Source organism: Neopsephotus bourkii, unplaced genomic scaffold (assembly GCF_033783945.1).
Source record: "Neopsephotus bourkii isolate Nb327-2 ecotype Australia unplaced genomic scaffold, CSIRO-AGI_Nbou_v1 NB_333, whole genome shotgun sequence".
In the NCBI taxonomy this organism is placed as follows: domain Eukaryota; kingdom Metazoa; phylum Chordata; class Aves; order Psittaciformes; family Psittacidae; genus Neopsephotus; species Neopsephotus bourkii.
The window spans coordinates 1523019-1542577 of record NW_026900839.1 but is presented as its reverse complement, the minus strand read 5'-3'; the positions used below and the strand labels follow the sequence as shown (position 1 = coordinate 1542577).

At 46.2% G+C, this 19559-nt stretch overlaps 1 protein-coding gene across 8 annotated transcripts in view; it reads left to right on the top strand.

Annotated features, from left to right (window-relative positions):
* The window catches only part of CASZ1 (castor zinc finger 1), a 280280-nt gene that overhangs the window by 253429 nt on the left and 7292 nt on the right, over nucleotides 1–19559 (top strand). For all 8 annotated transcript variants that reach the window (XM_061347954.1, XM_061347952.1, XM_061347957.1 and 5 more), the window contains 11 exons: nucleotides 105–277; nucleotides 1039–1904; nucleotides 3782–3923; nucleotides 5047–5110; nucleotides 7684–7844; nucleotides 11193–11315; nucleotides 12173–12508; nucleotides 14186–14384; nucleotides 14898–15069; nucleotides 17889–18037; nucleotides 19239–19473. In XM_061347954.1, the coding sequence (XP_061203938.1) occupies nucleotides 105–277; nucleotides 1039–1904; nucleotides 3782–3923; nucleotides 5047–5110; nucleotides 7684–7844; nucleotides 11193–11315; nucleotides 12173–12508; nucleotides 14186–14384; nucleotides 14898–15069; nucleotides 17889–18037; nucleotides 19239–19473 (2620 nt within the window). The remainder of the gene's footprint in view (nucleotides 1–104; nucleotides 278–1038; nucleotides 1905–3781; nucleotides 3924–5046; nucleotides 5111–7683; nucleotides 7845–11192; nucleotides 11316–12172; nucleotides 12509–14185; nucleotides 14385–14897; nucleotides 15070–17888; nucleotides 18038–19238; nucleotides 19474–19559) is intronic.

Below are 19559 nucleotides of genomic sequence, written 5' to 3'. Positions count from 1 at the left end.
TGAAACTATTAAATGTATGTGTGGTGCTCATGTGTTTATTGCTGGTAATAATGATGGGCTGTTACAAAGCTGTGCTGATGACTCCCTGTTTTGGCCTGGGGTAGGTGGGTTGTAACAAGGTCTACACAAGCACCTCAGACGTGATGACCCATGAGAACTTTCACAAGAAGAACACACAGCTCATCAACGACGGGTTCCAGCGGTTCCGTGCCACAGAGGACTGCGGCACTGTGGAATGCCAGTTCTACGGGCAGAAAACCACTCACTTTCACTGCAGGTGAGACAGCAGGAAGGGCAGGAACCCTGCCTCAGAGTTGTGTGTCTGTTTGCCACCTCCTGCCCGGCCATAAATTCAGGAGTAGGCACAGGGACTTGATTTTCCTTGCCATGACCTTCTCAGCACTGCTCTTGAACTCATGTTCCAGGGCAGATGCGATTTCCAGGATCTTGTCGCAGAGCACTTGGAAGGCAGGTGTGTGATCTGAGGTAATCTGAGGAAAAGGGTACCCACTAGAAAATCACAGAATCATTTGGGAACTGTCACAGTGCTTTGCAGAGTTCAACTGAAGTAGACCATTAATACACTGCTAATGGCACTTCCATGCTAGAGTTCTCTCCAGCCAACAGTCAGCCAGTTCATCCCTTTCGGGGCCAGACTCTGTCTTCTGTACACAAACGCTCTTCTGTTGATTCCTCACATTCGCAGGAAGAGTGGGAAAGCACAATTTGTACCTTAGTCCCCTGTAGCTGCTGTTTTGGTTGGAACTTTTAGTGGTGGGCACCTACACCTCAAAGGTATTGTGGCTGCTCCTCAGAGTGGAGCGAGCTTCCCAGGTCTCACATGGCAGCATTCTTGCTTGCCTGGGTGTCACAGGTTAAACCATGTAATGCTCCTCAGCTCTTTTGCTGTCAGGGCCATTATCCCACGCTGATCCCGGTCCTTATCCCAGAGGGAGGCAGGTGACAGCAGTTGTGGTCCTAGCATTGTGCTCCTAGCCCACACAGCCAACCATCCTCTCCTCCTCAATGCCTTTGCAGGCGACCTGGGTGTACATTCACCTTCAAGAACAAGTGTGACATTGAGAAGCACAAGAGCTACCACATCAAAGATGATGCCTATGCCAAGGATGGCTTCAAGAAATTCTACAAATACGAGGAATGCAAGTATGAGGGCTGTGTCTACAGCAAGGCTACCAACCACTTCCACTGCATAAGGGCAGGCTGTGGCTTCACCTTCACTTCCACCAGCCAGATGACCTCCCATAAACGCAAACATGAGCGCCGGCACATCCGGAGCTCAGGAGTGCTGGGCCTGCCTACCTCCCTCCTGGGGTCCAAGGATAATGAGCAAGAGGAGTCCAGTAATGATGACCTTATTGACTTCTCCGCTATGAGCTCGAAGAACTCCAGCCTGAGTGCCTCCCCCACCAGTCAACAGTCTTCCGTTTCTCTCATAGTCCCAGCTGCACCTTCCTCTGCTGCTGAGCTCGCTTCCTCACAGGCCAGCAAGTCTGCCAACAGCATGACACCAGCCACCAAGATCTCTGGCCTGCTCTCTCAGGCTCTTCCCAGCAGTATACCCTTGGCCCTGGCACTCTCCAACTCAGCACTTCCTGGAACAGCTGGATCCTTCTTCCCCATCATCCCCAGTCGGGTCTCTACACCACTTCCTGCCAGCTCAGCTAATCTGATGACTGCTGGTTCTTCTGGCACCAATCCAACATCATCTGCTTCTACAGATTCCTCATCCCAGGCCATATCAGGATCTGGTGAGCCAGCAGCTACTTCTTCAGCTCCAGCAGCATCTATAATGGAAAGGATCTCTGCTAGCAAGGGATTAATCTCTCCTATGATGGCCAGGCTGGCAGCGGCTGCACTCAAGCCCTCTGTGGCACTTGAAGCAGGTGAGTCACCCTCATCAGCTGTGCTAGTGGTGGGAGAAAGAGTAATGCCTGATGACTTGGAGAAGAGTGAATGAGAAGCCACTGTGTTGTCTGGGGGACAGGATGTGGAGAGGAGGTAGTGGAGGAACATAAATGTGAGAATGAATTTTGGTCATGTCCAGTTAGCCCTTGAAGAGAGCAGTCTTAGCATGGTTTCCTGTGGAATCTGGCTATACCCACGTGGCTAGAAGAGAAGCAGGAAATGCAGCTTTGCCCACAATAGCATAGGTTCTTACCAGATCTGAAGAGTGTTGCCATGTGTATTACCTACTTTGCTATAGGCTGAAAATGGAGAGGCACTGTATTAAAAATGGAAATTAAGAATGAGCCAAATGCTGCAGCCCTCTTCTGCAGACTGTGTCAAGTTTTAGCTGGGCCTAGTAGTGTTGATCCTGTAGTTCATTGCCAATTTCTGACCTGGGGTTTGGTTCTGTGCTGCAGCTCTGGGTTTGGAGAAGGTGTTGGTACATTCCACCAACTGGAGCTTTCTCCTGTTCAGTTCTTGCAAGCTGTGCTTCTCCTGAGCTCAACAGGCACTGACACTGTGAGAGGGATAGAAGATGGGAATGAGAAGTCCCCTGGGGCAACCCAGAGCTCTTCCTGCTGCCACCTGGACCTGGGGCAGGCCTTTGCCTGTGGCCAGCCATGCCGGCAGGGATGTGGGGCTCCCTCAGAGCACTGGGTACCTCCACAGTCTCCTGCTGAACATGGACAGCTCATGGTGGGCAGTGTGGGGGAGGCTCTGCCTGGCAGCACCTCACAGCATTGAGCTGCCCCAGAGCCTCCTTCCCTGCTGGCCCACGGGGATGTGAGTGCTGACAATGGCCCCTTCGACCCGAGAGCAAACGAGGGAGTAGGACGAAGTGATCTGATTAAAGAGGGAGGGGAACTTTCACATACTTTTAAAATTATTATTTGAAAAATGGTTTCCTAAAGCAGAGAAAGGTCATTGAGGGAACTATTTTCCTTTATTTTTTAATAAAATGCCACTTGCTGTCTGAGCAGCAGCTCGCCGTCAGCTGTACTGCCGGAGGGGAAATTAATATTTTAGTCACTTGGGGATTGTGGAAAAAAGCTCTGCAGACATGTTCCTGTCAGCAACTTTTTTTCCCTCCTTTTTTCTTCACTGTTCTTCCTAATTTTTTTCCCTTTAATTTGTTCTCCCCCCTTTCCTCTTTCTTTCTCTTCCTTTAATTTGAATTCTTCTCCCATGGGCTCAGCACTAAACCTCCTCCCCAAAAAGAAGAATCCCCCCCCTTGTTGTGAGGACACTGTGCTGGCGGTGGCTTGAGCCAGGCCCTTTGGCTGTCACCTCCGATAGCCCCGACGGGCAGATGCTCCTGCTGGGCAGGCGCAGTGGCCATCGCTGTCGCTACGGCAACGCTGGGATTGGGGACGGGAAAGGGGGCTTGAGTAGCAGTCGAGAGCTGCCACATTGCCTCAGCATTAACAGAGTCTTTAATAAACGCTTAAGAGGCAGCCCCGCAAATTAGTTATGACAGTTTGTGCAGGGAATCAGGTCTCCCCCACGCTCCTTCCGCCCTTCTCCTTTAAAGGGCCCATAGCCTGGACAACTTTGACATAATTTTGCAATAATTATCACTTGAAGAATTTCCACGCTGGAGTGGACGTCAGAACCCATCATGTCAGCCTGGCAATAAACGCTGACCAGCAATCCCAGCACTTCCCTCCCCCCCCGCCCCCGACTTTTTCTTTGCTTTTCCCATTTATGCACTGGTGCTAGTGATTTAGCTTTTTTATTTGCCGTTGTAACCTCATTTTAGACTTACCTTTGTCATTTAATTTTTGCATTTAATTTTGGTGTCTTTCTCGAGCAGGGAATGGACAACCAGCAGCTCCCGGACGGTTCAATCCAGTTCAGGTGAAGCAGGAACCTGTGGAGGCCATGGGATCATCGTCTGCCACTAGTCAGGAGTCTTTGCAGGAGCACAGTTTGGACCTGAGTGTCAAGGATCACGGGTGAGGGTTGTGCGCAGGCATCCTTAGTGCCTTCCAGCATCAAGCTCTAACAAGTTTCCATACCTATAATATGAGGGGACACAAAATGTTGATGAAAGGCAATTTCACAGTGCTGAATTGGATGCACCCACATTGGAGGCAGGGAGATTCTTTTTCCTCCCCTCCAGTGTGTGTGTTCTCCAGACTCTCATTTGGGGCTCACAAACACCTCCTGACTTTTTGACAAGAGCCTCACCTCTTGTGCTTCCCTCTGAAAAATGAGCCACTGGCAAAGCTTCCTTCACGTAGATATTCCTGCTGTTGTCATCAAGACTTGATCACAGGCTGCTCCAATGCCATACTTCAGCACACTTCTAGCAGGAGCTTTGATTCAGGTCTGAGAGAGGCACCTGCCAGAGAAATTGGGCACACAAAACTACTGGGTGTCACTGACTTGGGTCTGGGTCTGGCATGTGCTCATCTCCAGTTATGGTGATGAATCTTTGCGCTTGCATGAAGGTGAATGCACCTAGCTCAGAGTGTGTCCCCAGCATCCCTGCTGAGAATAGGAGCATTTGGGGATTGTCCTGTGTGGAAAAACTGGAGAGGAACTGAGGCTGGGGATAACTGAGCTTGCTCCACTTTGACCTTTGTATACATTCTTTTCCATACTGTATTTAAACAAGCCTCAATTTGGGACCCAAGTAGCAGTAAACTACAAGTATTGCTGGTGTATGCCAAGGTTGTCTTTCAGCATGCTTAGCTGTGGCCATAAGGATTGTTGCCTTCCCTTGGTTTGTGTCCCTGACGAGCAGCCTAGTTCTGGAAGTTCTAATGGGATGAAGGAGTAAAACATGGTGTGGGTTCTGAGTCAGCTGGTAAAAGTGTGGACACTGGAGGAAGAGGTCTGGCCTGTTCAGTAGCTGGAAGAACTAAATTCTGCAGACTTGGGACCTTCTCTTTCTCTCCATGTTGGCTATCACAAGTAAAGGAGTCGGGGCAGCCCAAGGGAGGGTGGGCATCATTCTCTTCCTCCAGATGTAGCAGGTGAGGAGTGAGGCAGCTTGAAGGGAGGAGGATTAATCTCGGTGCTCACAGTCCCTGTGCACATCTTAACTAAACCCTGTTGGTTTGTGTGTTCCAGTAATGAATCAAATGGCCACACAGTCTCGGCAAATTCATCTCTTTTATCCTCGCTTATGAATAAGGTAAGAGCCATCCATCAAACGCCTTTCATTCCCCCCACCACGAGAAATTAAAGCCGCGATAGCGGGGAGGGTGGGGGGGGGGAGATGCGTTTGTTTTTTAATGTTTTGCCTCTAATAAGATGAGTTTGTACCATTTAAATTTTGAGACCATTTTTCATCGGGTATAATTTCAGAGCCACTGCTTACGAATTAATTTAATGAACTGGCTGAAGAAATATATTGCAGCCTCTGACACCTTTTTTTTTCCCTTCATCCTTTCAAGACAGAGGAGGATCTGAAAGAGTAGTTTTTTAATTATTTTTTCCCCCCATTTTTATTTCCAGAACCTGGCAACTTCTCTCTCTCTTTTTATAGTCCCCATTTGGTTTATTTACTTAAAACCATTTTCTTTCACTGGGGGAGGGGGAGGACAATCATTTGCTTTTATGAACAAGAAGAAAAAAACCAGAAGTTTTGAACCAAAATCATCAATTCCTGTCCCTCTATTGTGAGTAACGGTGTCCAACAGAGCCCCTTCACCGTATTCTGGAATATTTATTTTAGATAATGCACCGTTTCTTTTTCCTTACTTTTTCTTTAAATTGTACATCATCTCAAATATATATTTCCCTTTCACATGATAAATTCTACTGTACCAAGATTAATTTTGCTGTTGTATACAACTGCCGTGGAGATGAGGGCAGCCTTTGAGCCATGCTTTAATATTCTACTGTGTGATGGGTTTTACAGGCATAGCTATTGCCATCCCCTTGGCTCTGGGCATTACGTGTATCAAGGCCATGTAACCCTCAAGAGAGGCCAGAGTGACTTTGCCTAGTAGTCTCTTCCTCCTTTCTCTCTTATTTGATCACTCTTTTTTCTCTGTGTTGTTTAATATCTGCATTTATCCTTACATCACTATTCTTGTCCACTGGCTGTTTCAGTGGGGCTCTCTGTTATACTGGGGCTTTGATATTCCCTTTTAATCTTAATTTCTTACCCATTCCTGCACATTGTCCCTTTAGAGATTCCAAATACGCAGCTCCTCCTCTAGTGAGTAAATACAGCTAGTAAATCTGCTGTCTGGGGTCCCAAGTCATTCTGAAGACCCCAGCTCAGGGAAAGCTCTCTTTCCATAGCTACTTCACTTGAAAATCTCCAGGAGGACAGGAGATTTAAGTATATGCTTAGAAATAAGGGTTTGTTTGTGTGCAGCCCTGCATAGGATTCTTTATGCTGTGCAAAAGAAGTGTAGCACAGGTACAAAACAAGAATCCTTCAGGTTTGTTCCTTTTTCAAAGAAGGAATGGGATTAACCAATGACATAAACCAGCAAATAGAGCCCACTAATTCCAGGAGCCTATTCCAGGGCTAAGGACTGCAGAATCAAGCTCAGCATGCTCAGGAACACATCACACTTGCTTGTTCCTCTTGCTACACGCAGTTTCTGTTTGTGGAGGAATCCTTCACAATTCATCTAGGGAAAAAAAGCCCTTCACAGAAATTGAATGCCCAACGAGCTCAATGGAAACAGACAACCTGAATTTCTGACTCCAGCCATAAAGAGCTGCAGTCTCCACACAGCAGCAGGGGCTTTACCTTCAGGGGGCATTAAGAGAGCCTCAAATAGCCAGGGTTCCTGTAGCCTATTGCTGTTTATTTAGGGGGCTGTCAGGCTTAATTAACTGGTATTTATAAAGGGCTTTGAGATCCTCAAGTGGGTGGAGTTTATAATGCAAGTGTTGGGCCCCATCCTGCATTTTATTCATGCTGTGAAATTCACTGTTGTTCCTGGAGGTAACTGAGAGCACAACAAAGCAAGAAAGGGTCTGGGAAATCGTGCGTTTATTCAGAATGAAAGTTTTTCTCTAAACACTCTTGAATAACTTCTTTTTTCTATCCTGTACATCATACACCTGGACCTCAAAACCTGCTCTGTGTAGAACCTATTTGAAGCCTTTCACGCAATGCAGGCTGTGAGTCCTGCTTTGTGGAGGACATGTCCATTAGGACAAAGAGCTGTAATTCTGTTATTGAAGTTAGTAAGAATTTTCCAGGAACTTAAGTGGAGACAGGAGTTTTTCCCAGTTGAATGAGATTCCCCCCCCCCCAACCACACCTGATAGTCACTTCAAAGAAGGAGACATCCTTGTGGCTGGGATAAGCTGACTAAATAAACAAGAGCTTAGTAGTTCTGTCACTAGCTCCATGCTAAGAGACCAGCATTTTGTAGGAGCTATACAGGGCTATTAATGTTGAAGCCTGCACACCTCTTCCATACTCAGACAGGGTATGTCTCTCTTCACCTCAGTTTACCCGTGTATAAAATAGACAGGATGCTTCATGACTTCACACAAGAGCCATGAATATTAGATGGGCACTGGAGTACTTCATGATAGTTGGGTGGAGGATGTGTAAGAGTGATGTGTTATTAAGTTTTGCTGATGCAGTTGAAGCAGTCTGCACAGATTTCTTGTCTTCTCTCTTAATCTTTGAAGACACAGCTTCCCATGGGACAGTCGGGGGGGTATCCAGAGTGGCAGTGTCCACGGCTGCGTGCTGGGCTTGATGCAGTGTCTGTCTTCTTGTTCCAGATGTCCAAGACCAGTGCCAGCCTTGGCAACCTGCTGAACATTAAGACAGAAGGAGATGGCAGCCAGGCTGGGGCTGGAGAGCCAACACAGTACTTGGGCAAGGCAGTGAAGGCACTTGTCCAGGAGAAGCTCTCCGAGCCATGGAAGATGTACCTGCGCCGGTAAGGAAAGCATGGAACTGGGAACAGAGAAAAGGGAATATTACTTCTTTTGCAAAGCGTCTGGCTCGTTAGTTTACACTTGAATGCAGAGTTCTTTTGGATTTAAAGGCCTAATTCTGTGATACGCTTATCACCTTCTGGAGTCCATTTGGTCCTCAGTCCTGGCCAGCTGCAGTAGGTGTTAATGTCCTGTCAGAAATAACCTGTACACATAGAGTTATTTTACAAAGGATCTTGACAACCAACTATGAGCACAGATCTTCACTGTTGGCCTAGGCTGCTTCTTGGGCTCCTCTTTGTGTCCCCAGCCCTCAAGTCCGGGAGACCCATGGCAGCTGTTGGACCATGTTGAGTTACTACACACAGATCACAGAAGCCTTATGCTTGCTGTGGCATTTCCTCTGATCACAGGAGTAGGCCACTGAAACAAAATCAGGATTATAAAGAGTATGGGAACTGGGATGGTTTCTGCTGGTTGTGTTGTAGACAAGGAGGCTTGAAAGGAAAATGGAACAGATACAAAACTCACCCACACACAGACACATGCACATACATGCCCAGACAGACACATGCTTTGAGCATACACAGATACACCCAGGCAGACACATACGGGTTTGTGCTCTGACACAGATTGTTGCCTACAAATGCCTGTGGACACTTTGTAAATCCCAGACTTTAATGGAGAAGACTGGAAACTTCTCTGGTCTGTCTGCCCCTGGCCACTGTGAGATCCTTCCCTGCAGTCCATTTGCATTTTGTCCAGCCTAGTTGTAATTATGCCAAGCAGTGGCTATTTTCTTGTCTCTGGGAGCATTATTCTACCACATAGTAAGTCTCACTGTCATGATTCTTTTTCATGGAATGCTGCCTGAATTTCCCTTTTTGTAATCTTGTTGCAGTTCTCCTGGTTCTATCCCCTTGAACCACAGCAAATAATTCCTCTGCAACTGGGGTTCACCCCCTTCAGATAATCAGACTTTTAGCAGCCCATTTACCCAAGCTTATTTACTTCCTTTAATCTGACTTTGTAAATTAGTCCCTTCAGCGTGATGATCATGTCATTGCTGTTGGTATTCTTGCTGTGCCCTGAACGGGTGCAGACCCAGACTGCCAGTCCTGCATCACCACACCAGACCTAACAAGCTTTCTGCCCCCATATATGCAGCTCACAAGTGTGCTACCTGGTTTGCATCTATACTGCATAATGTATATGTATAATGTTTACCAACCACTGTAACACAGGGTTGCTTTTAATGCTCTCCTGAGTCCCCCATGCATAAAACCACCCCCACCCCCAGATGTATTAGCTGTGTGCTTCCAAACAGGACTCTTGTATTCTGAACCTTCTCCCTTGTCTTGCGAGGCCTCTCGGTGTTATTTTTCTCCTCTTGCACTGGTGTTGCCAACTCCTCCCAGTTTAGTATCTTCTGTGAATTTCATTAACACGCTGTTTACTCCTTCTCCTAGATTACTAATGAAGATGTTAAATAAGCTCAGACCTAACCCAAGTCAGCCGTGCGGTGTTCGCGGGATACCTCCTACCAGCTCAGTGCTGTTTGTCATTAGCCTTTGTTTATGGTCCTTCAGCCAGTTTGCAATCCATGAGGTAGCATTCACATCCAGGCCAATTTGAATTAATTCTAAGCATATGCAAGACCGTATCAAAATGCTTTACTAAAATCCAAATATATTGCATCCCTTCATCCACTAATTTTGTAATTCTATCAAAAAAAGCAATTAAATTTGTCTGGCAAGATTTATTCTTTATAATCCTGATGCTGTTTATTGCTCATGGTTCCTTTATCCTCTAGATGTTTAATGATTTTCTCCTCCCTCTTAATATTTGTTCCATTACTTTACTGGAAGGAGAAGTTAAGGCTGGAGGTACGATAATTGCCAAAGATCACTTGTCTTTTTTTCCCCTGAAAGAATCAGTATCTAGATTTTTCTATTATTCTTTCTTTTATTTTCAATTTCCCATACCTCCCTCTTCTCTATGGCTTAAAAACCAGCAAACAGAAAAGCAATCAGTTTGGGAGTTAATTTCCATTGCCCTTCAGGACACACGTCATCCAGACTGGCTGCTTTGTGTGTATTTGTACTTTCTGACCAGTCCCTTTATCTGCTCTTCTGGAAGGTCTTCACTTTATCCCTAATAGTCTGCTTTGTCTTTAGTTTTCCTGTCCAGAGCAGATTTCATAAAGCAGCCATTTTTGACCTCCCATTTTCATTGAATCTTCCTACTAAGTGCAGTATCTCTTGGCCCTGATAAAAGCACCCCTTTACCTTGCAGTATCTTGGTTTCTTATCTCTTACCATACCTTTACTTACCTTCATCTTCTCCCTGGAAGCCTCAACTGAGTGCACGTATTCTATATCCACTGACCTTCCTTCTCCAGCATGAGGTTTTCCTCCTTTTCCTTTACTCTCAAACGGGTAGGAGGCCCCTCCTGGGACCACACAGGCTGCTGTTTGTGTCTTGCTTTCCTGCTCATCAGAGCAATTGTAGTTTGTTGTATCTTAATTATGCAAGATTCCCCTGTTAAGTTTCAGATCCTTCCTGCCAGTGTTTTTTACGTGATTCCTTGATTCCCTGTGATTCTGGAGTTTCCTGAAATCACATGTATTTGTGCTACTCTTACTAAGTCCAGAGCATCTCAGCAGTGGATGAGCAGTGAAACCATGCTTAGTTGGTTTTGCATTCTTGACCATTTCCTCCATGATAAGGAGAGGGGTGTCTTAGATGATGGCTTTTGCTCTGGTGCTTGCTTTGCCAGGGATGTTTCTTATGTTCTTCAGGGATTATGCTTTTCATTATTTATGCATCCTAGGCTGGAATTGCTATATGGATGATCCCTCATCTCTCCATCTATGTAGTACCCTGTTGTTTCAATGTTGGGGGTGAGTGGGTTCTGGATCTAGATTCCCTTGAGCCTCTCCTGTTTCTTCCCTTTTGCTAGTCCCAGTAAATTGAGAAAGAAAAGAAAACAAAGACCTGTCTTACCTGGATTACCTTTACTAACCTGTGATCGTTTGCAGAGCCTTGGCTTTTGTCATGGATGCTCAAGAACTTAATGGTTTTCAGGTTTTGTTTCAGAATAGTTCTGTATTGTGCTCACACTAAAATGGGAGTTTCTTGGTCAAGTCCAGTTGGAGAGAAATTAGGTGCTTGTTCTGCATGTTCAGATCTGTGTAACAGGCACTAACCAAGTAACAACACCAGCAGTTTGTGCCGCAGGAACTGGCATTAGAAACACAGTGGTGGTAGAGCTGAAAACCAGAATATGTCTGTTCCAACATGGCTTCTCTGTTGGGCTCTTCCCTAAGATGCTTGTCTGCTTTGGGCAGGTTTGGTACCAAGGACTTCTGCGATGCACAGTGCGACTTCCTCCATAAGGTGCACTTCCATTGCGTGGTGGAGGAATGTGGGGCCCTCTTCAGCACCCTGGATGGAGCCATCAAACACGCCAAGTAAGTAGCAGAGTCTTGGGAAATCTTGGGAAAACTACATCACACACTGCAGGACAAGAGAGACTTCCTGAGTAACTCCTCTGTTCAAGAGCAGGAATGTGGGCAGTCCTAAGGGCAGCAGTTTGGGCATCCATGTGCTTCCTGTGTAAATGTGCTCAGCTGAAAGCTGTGCAGAACACCATGTTCTCTTTAGATTTGTTTCACAATAAATGTGTTCAACTTGAGAAAAAGTTTTGGCAAGGCTGAGAATTGGACATTTGTGTTCTTCCATAGCCTACTTGACAGACCGTGTGTTCAAAGAGACCCAGATTTCTCACAGCACACATATATACCATCCAAAAACATATATGGGAGGGGGAGGAGCCTGTAAACCCTGTCATTGTCACTGGATATAGACTTTTTGTGGAGTAGACACCTCCCCATCACTGCAGTGTAGAAAGCGTTTTATTTGTTCGTTGTCTTGTCATGACAAATCTCTCCTAACAAGTTTTCCCTAGCCCTTAGTTTATATGGTTTTAAGAGTTCAAAGCATGTGGATAAGGATCTTGAACTGAAGCAGTCAAACTGTCCAGCCCAACAGCACCCTCCTCCTCACCTTGCCATGTTCTTGTATTGTAAACCCTTCGTCATTTCACATCGTTTTGGAAAGCTGCAGCCAGCCCAGAGCTCGGTAGCCAGACAAGTAGGGTAGAGGATGCAGTCTGTGTTCCTGAGGCTGGATAGCGAAATCCAGACGTCTCTTGAGTGAAGAATGAATTTAAGATACCTTCCCACTGTTACAGTAGGGAACTAGCAAAGGAAGGGCAGGATCCTAGACATTCTCCCTGTTGTAAATTTCCATTACTGTCTTTTTGCAGTTTTCACTTCCGAACTGAGGGTGGAACTGTGAAAAGTAACTCCGAGTCTCCCTTCTCAGCCACTGCTGAGAATAAGCCTTCACTGGCCCCTTCATCACCATCTGCTACTTCTGTCACCATGGCAAGCGCTCCAGCCCTCGATGTGCCCACTCCAAGTCCAACCACCGTGCCCTCTGCCCCCACACTGCTAGCTTGGAAGCAGCTGGCTTCAACTATACCCCAGATGCCTCAGATCCCAGCATCAGTGCCTAACCTGGCAACTTCACCCTTGGCAACGACTTCCCTGGAGAACGCCAAGCCTCAGGTCAAACCCGGATTTCTCCAGTTCCAGGAGAAGTAAGTTCTTGATGCTGCTTTCCTCCTTATGTCCCCTCCAGGCTTGCAGTCCCCTCTGTACCACTCCTCAAAACTGTAGTGCTACCTCTGTATTCACCCACTGAGACATCTTGTCTTTCTAGGCTTTATCTCACAGAAAATTTACTTGCAGAAAGTCTAGAAAATGCCTTAGTTTTCCTAGGAGAAAAAGCAGGATTGATGAGTATATCTGGGAGTACTTTTAGGTGGGAGCTTAGAGAAATACACTTGCTGAGATATCACTGAAGCCTTTTTTATACCTCAGAAGAGGTGCACAGAAATACAGGTGTCTTTGCAGTACTTTTGACACTGAAGGCCACAGAGGAAGCACAACATCTTTCAAGTTTTCAGCATGCAAACCTGAGTAGCCCAATGCCAGATCTTGCTGCAGGGACTTACTGTGAGTTTCTGTAGGTGAGCAAAAATCAGTGGGCAGTGGAGAGCTCAGTTATGCAAAGGTGAGGTGTTACTGCAGCAAAGTACCCAGAACTAAGAGCAGATGTTTACAGACAGCTGAAAGGGAAGGTTGCTGCATTTCTCCCGGGTTTATCCAGTAAGCTCTTCCTGGGAATGCCAACTGGAACTCAGTATAATTGACCTTCATTCATTTTTTTCAGTGAAGAAGATGGGGGGGTCAGGTAGTGGAGGGGGCTCAAGTGCTTGGACTGTGATTGTCAGGAATGGGTCTCTCAACAGCTCAGGGAATAGGGAGCAATTCTCCCTCATTTCAGATCTCTCCAAGTTCTGCTGTCCTGGCTGAACTTCTCTACAAGTGTAATGAGTCTCTTTAAATCCTGTGCCTCTGGTTTTGTAGTGTTGGTTTACGGAGTAATTCACAGGGGAGGTGTCTGGCAGGAGGAAATGTACCTTGCTGAGCTTCTTTTCAAACATGAAAGAAGTTTCACAGTGTTGGTGTTATTTCTGTTGCATAGACAGAAAGAAAGAGGTACAGAAGTTCTGTGGTTTACGCAGGAGTCCAGGCTCAGCTTAGGCATTGCTGTTTAATGATTCAGGCTGCTGGAGTCTCAGTCTCAGGGTCATGTATTGACAGTCATTTGCTTTCAAAGAAGTGTATTAATTCAGTTTCACATAACTGAGTAGGTATCATTTGGTACAGTGCTTGGGATCCAAGAGATCAATGCTCACCTACCTCTGATCTGACCTCTGTGCAGCCAGAAATCCATGGAATGGGGGGGGGGAGTAATGTATCAAAACCATTTAACTAATTAAATAGGCCACTGCTGATGGTGTCTAATCAGGGGAAGCCCTGGCATCTTGCAGCGTGCTTGCCCAAGAGTTTCATTTCAGTTAGGCAAAACTGAGATGAGAGAAACTGTCTGAATCCACTGCGGCAAATGTAAGCAGAAAGGGAGAAACAGCATCTGTGTGGATCTTGAGAGTTTTAAGTTGCAAGTGTGGCCCTCAGAGACTACAGCACCCACCACGCACTGCTGTATTTCAGTAATCTGAATCAGGAAAGTGCTCTGATTTGGTGGAATTGCAGTGGCATTGCCAGCATCAGTTTCAGGAAAGAGGAAGGTGGTTGTGGCAATCTGTAGGCCATGTTTGGAGCTGGGCTCCCCCTGAATTAAATTTTGGCAAAAAAAAACAATGTGTGAAAGGAGTGAGGGTGACGATGGGGTGTTGGATGTGTTCCAGTGATCCCTGCCTGGCAACGGACTGCAAGTACGCCAACAAATTCCACTTCCACTGTCTCTTTGGGAACTGCAAGTACGTGTGCAAAACCTCGGGCAAAGCAGAATCCCACTGCCTGGACCACATCAACCCCAACAATAATCTGGTGAATGTGCGAGACCAGTTTGCTTACTATTCACTGCAGTGTCTCTGTCCAAACCAGGTAAGAGCAGTTCAAAAGCAATGTTCCACCCTGAAGTATGTGTGTGGGAGAAGAATGAGAAAGAGCAAGTAGACTGCTCAACAGGAAGTGAGGTGGAGTGTCTCATTCCTGCTCTAACTACACAACCATGGAAGGGGCTAGCAAAATATTTGGTTTCTAACATACTGCAGGTGTTTGGATGTTTCCTTGGCTTGGGTGAACTGGACAAGGTAACTAGAATGATCTGAGACACAAAATGAAATACAATAAAAGTCTATGATGGATACCAGGGAAAGCCACAAGTTAGGGTTGGGGTATCTCAGCGTAGAACAATGTAATGCAGAAAGCACAATGGCAATACAAAGTACATGACAGGGAGCACAGCTGTATTGCAGCTTGTGGAAGATAACACGGATGGGATCTAGAGTATGAGTTCAGGGCCCTCTCATGTCTCAGAGGGACAGCATCAGTAGCAGCAGATGGGAGTGCATTTGGTTTAGATGTGCTTAAAACGACCTGTCTGCTCCTCTCCAGCACTGTGAATTCAGGATGCGAGGGCATTACCACTGTCTTCGTCCTGGCTGCTACTTCGTGACTAACATCACCACCAAGCTGCCCTGGCATGTGAAAAAACATGAGAAGGCAGAGAGAAGGGCAGCCAATGGCTTCAAGTATTTTACCAAACGAGAGGAGTGTGGCAGACTGGGTGAGTTGTCTTCTCTTCCCCCATCATCTTCCTCGTGTGGGCTGTCCCATGTCCCGCCTAAGAACACTGCGAGTTAGAGCCTGCAAGTTATGCTTAAGGTGTATTTGGTCATTAAAGTGCTGAACAAGAGAGCGAATGAAACAGAAAGCAGTTCCTGATCTGCAGGAGCTGAAGCATATTTTCCCAAATAGACCCAGTTAAATGCATAGAAATAATAATATGGAGAATTTTATATATATATATATATATTTGGCTGGAAGTACAGCTTCCCCTTAGTTTTTGCTTTATAGATCACTGTCAAGGCCTTTTTGTTTGTTTGGGGATATTTTTTTGTGCACTTTGTAGTCTTTTTGGCCTAATACTTGTTTTGGGTGGAGTTTAAGAGTGCTTTTAGCAGTAATAAAAGGCATAAGGGAAATGCTTATTCTGATGAGTGCCTTGTGTGAAAGTCTTCCTACAACAAGGAAGCTGCTGCTTTGCCTAATTCCAGGCAGCTTCAGATGAAAACTTCTTCCTTTATTTTATTAGACATTGCCAGGGCAGGACATTGAAAGACAAAGGGCAAATAACCAGAGACTGAGGTATGAAGAAGAGCATTCCATAAACCACTCTTCTGAAGCCGTTCTCCACAGCCAGTTGTGAGCAGCAGGGAATGCAGTGCTGTGTCTTTGTACCAGCCTCCCACCACAGCACGGCCTAAGGAAACACCTGAGATGTGGCACAGCCTCACACTGTGGCTTGCCCACTTGCCAACGCTATTAGCAGCAGGGCAGTAGTTATTAAATCCGAGTGCCTCTAGTGTAAAGCTGGTCAAACACACAACAACAGAAAGTGGAATGCATTACCAGGGAGGTAGCTAGAGCTGGAAGCCAGGGCTCTGAACCTGGGGGGAATCCCTAAAGAGGGCTCCTGCAGAACTCTGTCCTGAGCTGTCAAGGTTCACTTAACCCTTCAACTTGTGTTTTGGCTTAACAGCATCACAGACCCAGCCCCTTGGAACTGAAGCTGGAACAAACCAAGGTTCAGAATAACACTTCTGGGTGCTGTTCTCTCCCACTGCAGGGAAACAGCCAGAACCAGACTTTTCTTTTCAGCTTTCTTTTCATCAAGAATTTATATCCAAATGGCAGCTTGTTTGTGGTAACCAGGGTACTGAGTGTCAACATGCTGCGGCCAGTACTTACCAAGGTCTCATTTGCACATGTCAGTAGATTCAGCAGTTGCTGGTATTTACTCAACTTTAGGTGTTTCAGGTGATAGCAAGAGCTAGACAAAGCAGGACAATGATACATGACACCCAGCCTACACGGGTGCCGTGGCAACAGGCGAGCCTTCACCTGCCCTTTGCTGATAGTGTTTCAGTCCCGCCAGCACTGTTTGTTCTCCATCCCAGAGAACAGCACAACGGGATGGGGAGGGCGAATGAGGTGGTGCTGTGGGGGAGTGCAGTGCCTAAACAAACATAAACTTGGCATGTGCCTAAAGCACTAAACATGGGCTGGGTGATCCAGGAGCTGCTTGGCTGTGCATGTGTCAGCAGTGTTTAGTTTGGGGAGCGATGGGGTGCGTGCATCCAGCAGTGTGGACATCTGCCTATAGGTTGGCTTGCCATGCCATAAACATGTTTAGCCAGCATATGTTTTAGCCTTTGCCTGTTTAGATACAGGCAGCACGATGGGGTGGTGTAGCTGGATGTGTTTGTGTAGGTCTAGATGGCTATATCGACATGTAAATGCATGTCTGCTCCTCTGTACATCTATAGGCTTTTTATGTGTGTGTATATCTGTATCTGTATCTGTATATATATACATCAGGTACAGAAAGCACTGGCTTGCTTTAAGGGCTGTGAATGTTTCAGAACAAACATATACAATAGATTTTTCTTTAATACATGTGTTTGTGCATGTATAAGTATCATACACATATGGATGGATGGGGAGGAAGAAACAGATAAATGAAAAATACCCACGTGTAAGTACAGGGGGATGGGTGTAGCTCCATGAGTAAAACTGAGCCTGTCTGTAGGTCTGTACAGGTCTGTAAGGGTATGGCCAAGGGATGATGGAGAACAGACAGAACCTGATAGAGCTGTGTTTTAACTATAAGAAGCCATTATCTGTCAGCTATAGAATGTGGCTGTTGAGGATTGTCCATTAATGAGATACACAAACTCCTGGCATGCACGGCACGATCCACGAGGCACAAAACGTGTCACATACTGGATGCCAGAACCCATAGAAATTGCTTGTTGCTGAGTAGCTGCCCCTATTACACAACAGATTTGGAGTAGCAGTAAACACTTCCTGGCTCATTTCTATCTGACCAGAGAGCATAGACTGTCCAGAGCCAGCACTGATGAGACTGCTGTACTGAGAGCATAGTTAGAGGGAAAAAGAGAAAAAGAACTTCTCATTTCCAATCTGAGCATGTATTTTTGATTGTAACCTCCACAATACAGTTAAATGTCTTGGTTCTGTTCTCTTTGTAAAGGAAAAGGTGCTAGCTAAGATTGGAGAGTGTTAGGCACTAGTAGACGTAATAGTAATGTTCCTTTCTTTACAACAAAATGAAGCAGGATGGGACCAGTCTCACTTCTTAAACCTGTGTGCACTGTAATCCTTTCCTGCAGTTGCTCAGCATGCAAAATACCATGTTTTGTCTCATTCAAGACTGTTCCTGAAGAACCCATGACCACTGATAGTCTTGCACTAGAAATCCATGTAGCAGCAGCCGTGTCCCGTTTCCAGATCATCTTCCCTACAGTCCCTTTCCTTCTTGATACTTTCCATGTACTACATATGATGGTTTTGTGTTTGTAGGTTGCAAATACAACCAGGTGAACAGCCACTTCCACTGCATTCGTGAAGGCTGCCAGTTCTCCTTCCTGCTCAAGCACCAAATGACATCCCACGCCAGAAAGCACATGAGAAGGATGCTGGGGAAGAACTTTGATCGTGTTCCTACTCAGGTGACTCACTAGTTATTTAAGCTCTAGATGTGCATGTAATATCGGTCCCTTTGGTTGCTTGCTCCAGAACTGCCTTAGACATTTGTACCCAGACTCTCTCAAATGCAGATAAATATAGCACTGGGGGATGCAGCAGGGATACGTGAGTTCACCCAAGGTACTTTTACCTGGTTGGACTGCACAATAAGAGGAAGCATAGACATCAAAGCATTACTTAGTGTAAACAGCTTTTCATTGTGAATTATGGAGATAAGAAATGGAGAACACTAAAACTACAACTTGCCCTCCCTCCCTGCTCTCTCAATATACACCAATTGGTTTATTAAAATGAAGTGCTTAGGATGTGGAAGAATTGAACATGCTGGTTAAAGCAAACATTTCCTGTTGCACATAAAGAATTATTTGCTGCTTCCACCTAGGATGGGAGAAATACCAATCTTGACATTTTTCTTCCCTTATTGATTTGGAGTTAGTTTAGGGCGCTCCTTGTCCTCTCTCAGGAAGCAGCAGAGCGATGCAGTTGCATCTTCTCTTAACACGTAACTGAGAACAGTCCAGCAAACAAAACAGGGATGAAAGCACATATCAGAGCATGTGGCAAAGCTAATCAGATCACTGCTCTGCCTTTGTGCATTCATGTGTTCTACCTCCGTATTTCCCCATGCCTTAGTGGTGAGTTTGGCTGTCCAGTGCTGCTGGCTACCTCCCAGGTAACCAGAGATGGCCAGGCCAGGCCAGAGCAGCTGTGCATGACCACAGCACACACCTCCATCACTGGTTTCAGCCTCCTGTTGCAGTGTCTCAGCATGCAGGCACTAGGAGAGTCGTGTCCGCAGTCGTATTTCCAGTCTCTAAATGCAGCAGGACCTACACAGTAAGGTAGCAATGCCAAGATTAACACCTCCTGTTTTTGAATGCATTGGAATCCACACACCAGGATGCTGGTGCCAAGATTAACGCTCCCAGCCTCTGAGCACATCACAATTCACATACCGGGATCCATGTGCCAAGTTTAATGCTCTGAGGTCCCAGGGAAGGAAGATTCACTCTCCCAGCCACTGTGCCATGGGTTCCACTCACGGGTGTGTTCCAGCTATCCCTCCTGAACTGTGACAGAGGGAAATAAACGTGCAGACAGATGGTTTTGGTCTTGGCATCTTGCTTTTGGTGTGAAAGTCCCCGTCCTGTGCTCTTGCTGCAGGTTATTGGCCACACTCCAAGAAGTGAAAATCTCCCCCAGGTTGGCAGCATGGCACCCAGCCCAGCCTCGTCAGGAACCCCAGCTTCCTTTCAGGGACCCCCAAGCATGATGGACACTGAAACAGATGAGTACATGGATTACACTGGCTGCAGCCCTGGGGGTATTTCCTCTGAATCTTCCAATATGGACCGCAGCTGCTCCAGCACTCCAGTGGGCAACGAAAGTACATCAGCAGGTAAGAGAGAAGGGGTGGGGTGAAATGGATCCTCAGTTGCCTGCTTGCTCTCAGCAGATAAACTCAGGAAGAGGCCAAAGAACAAT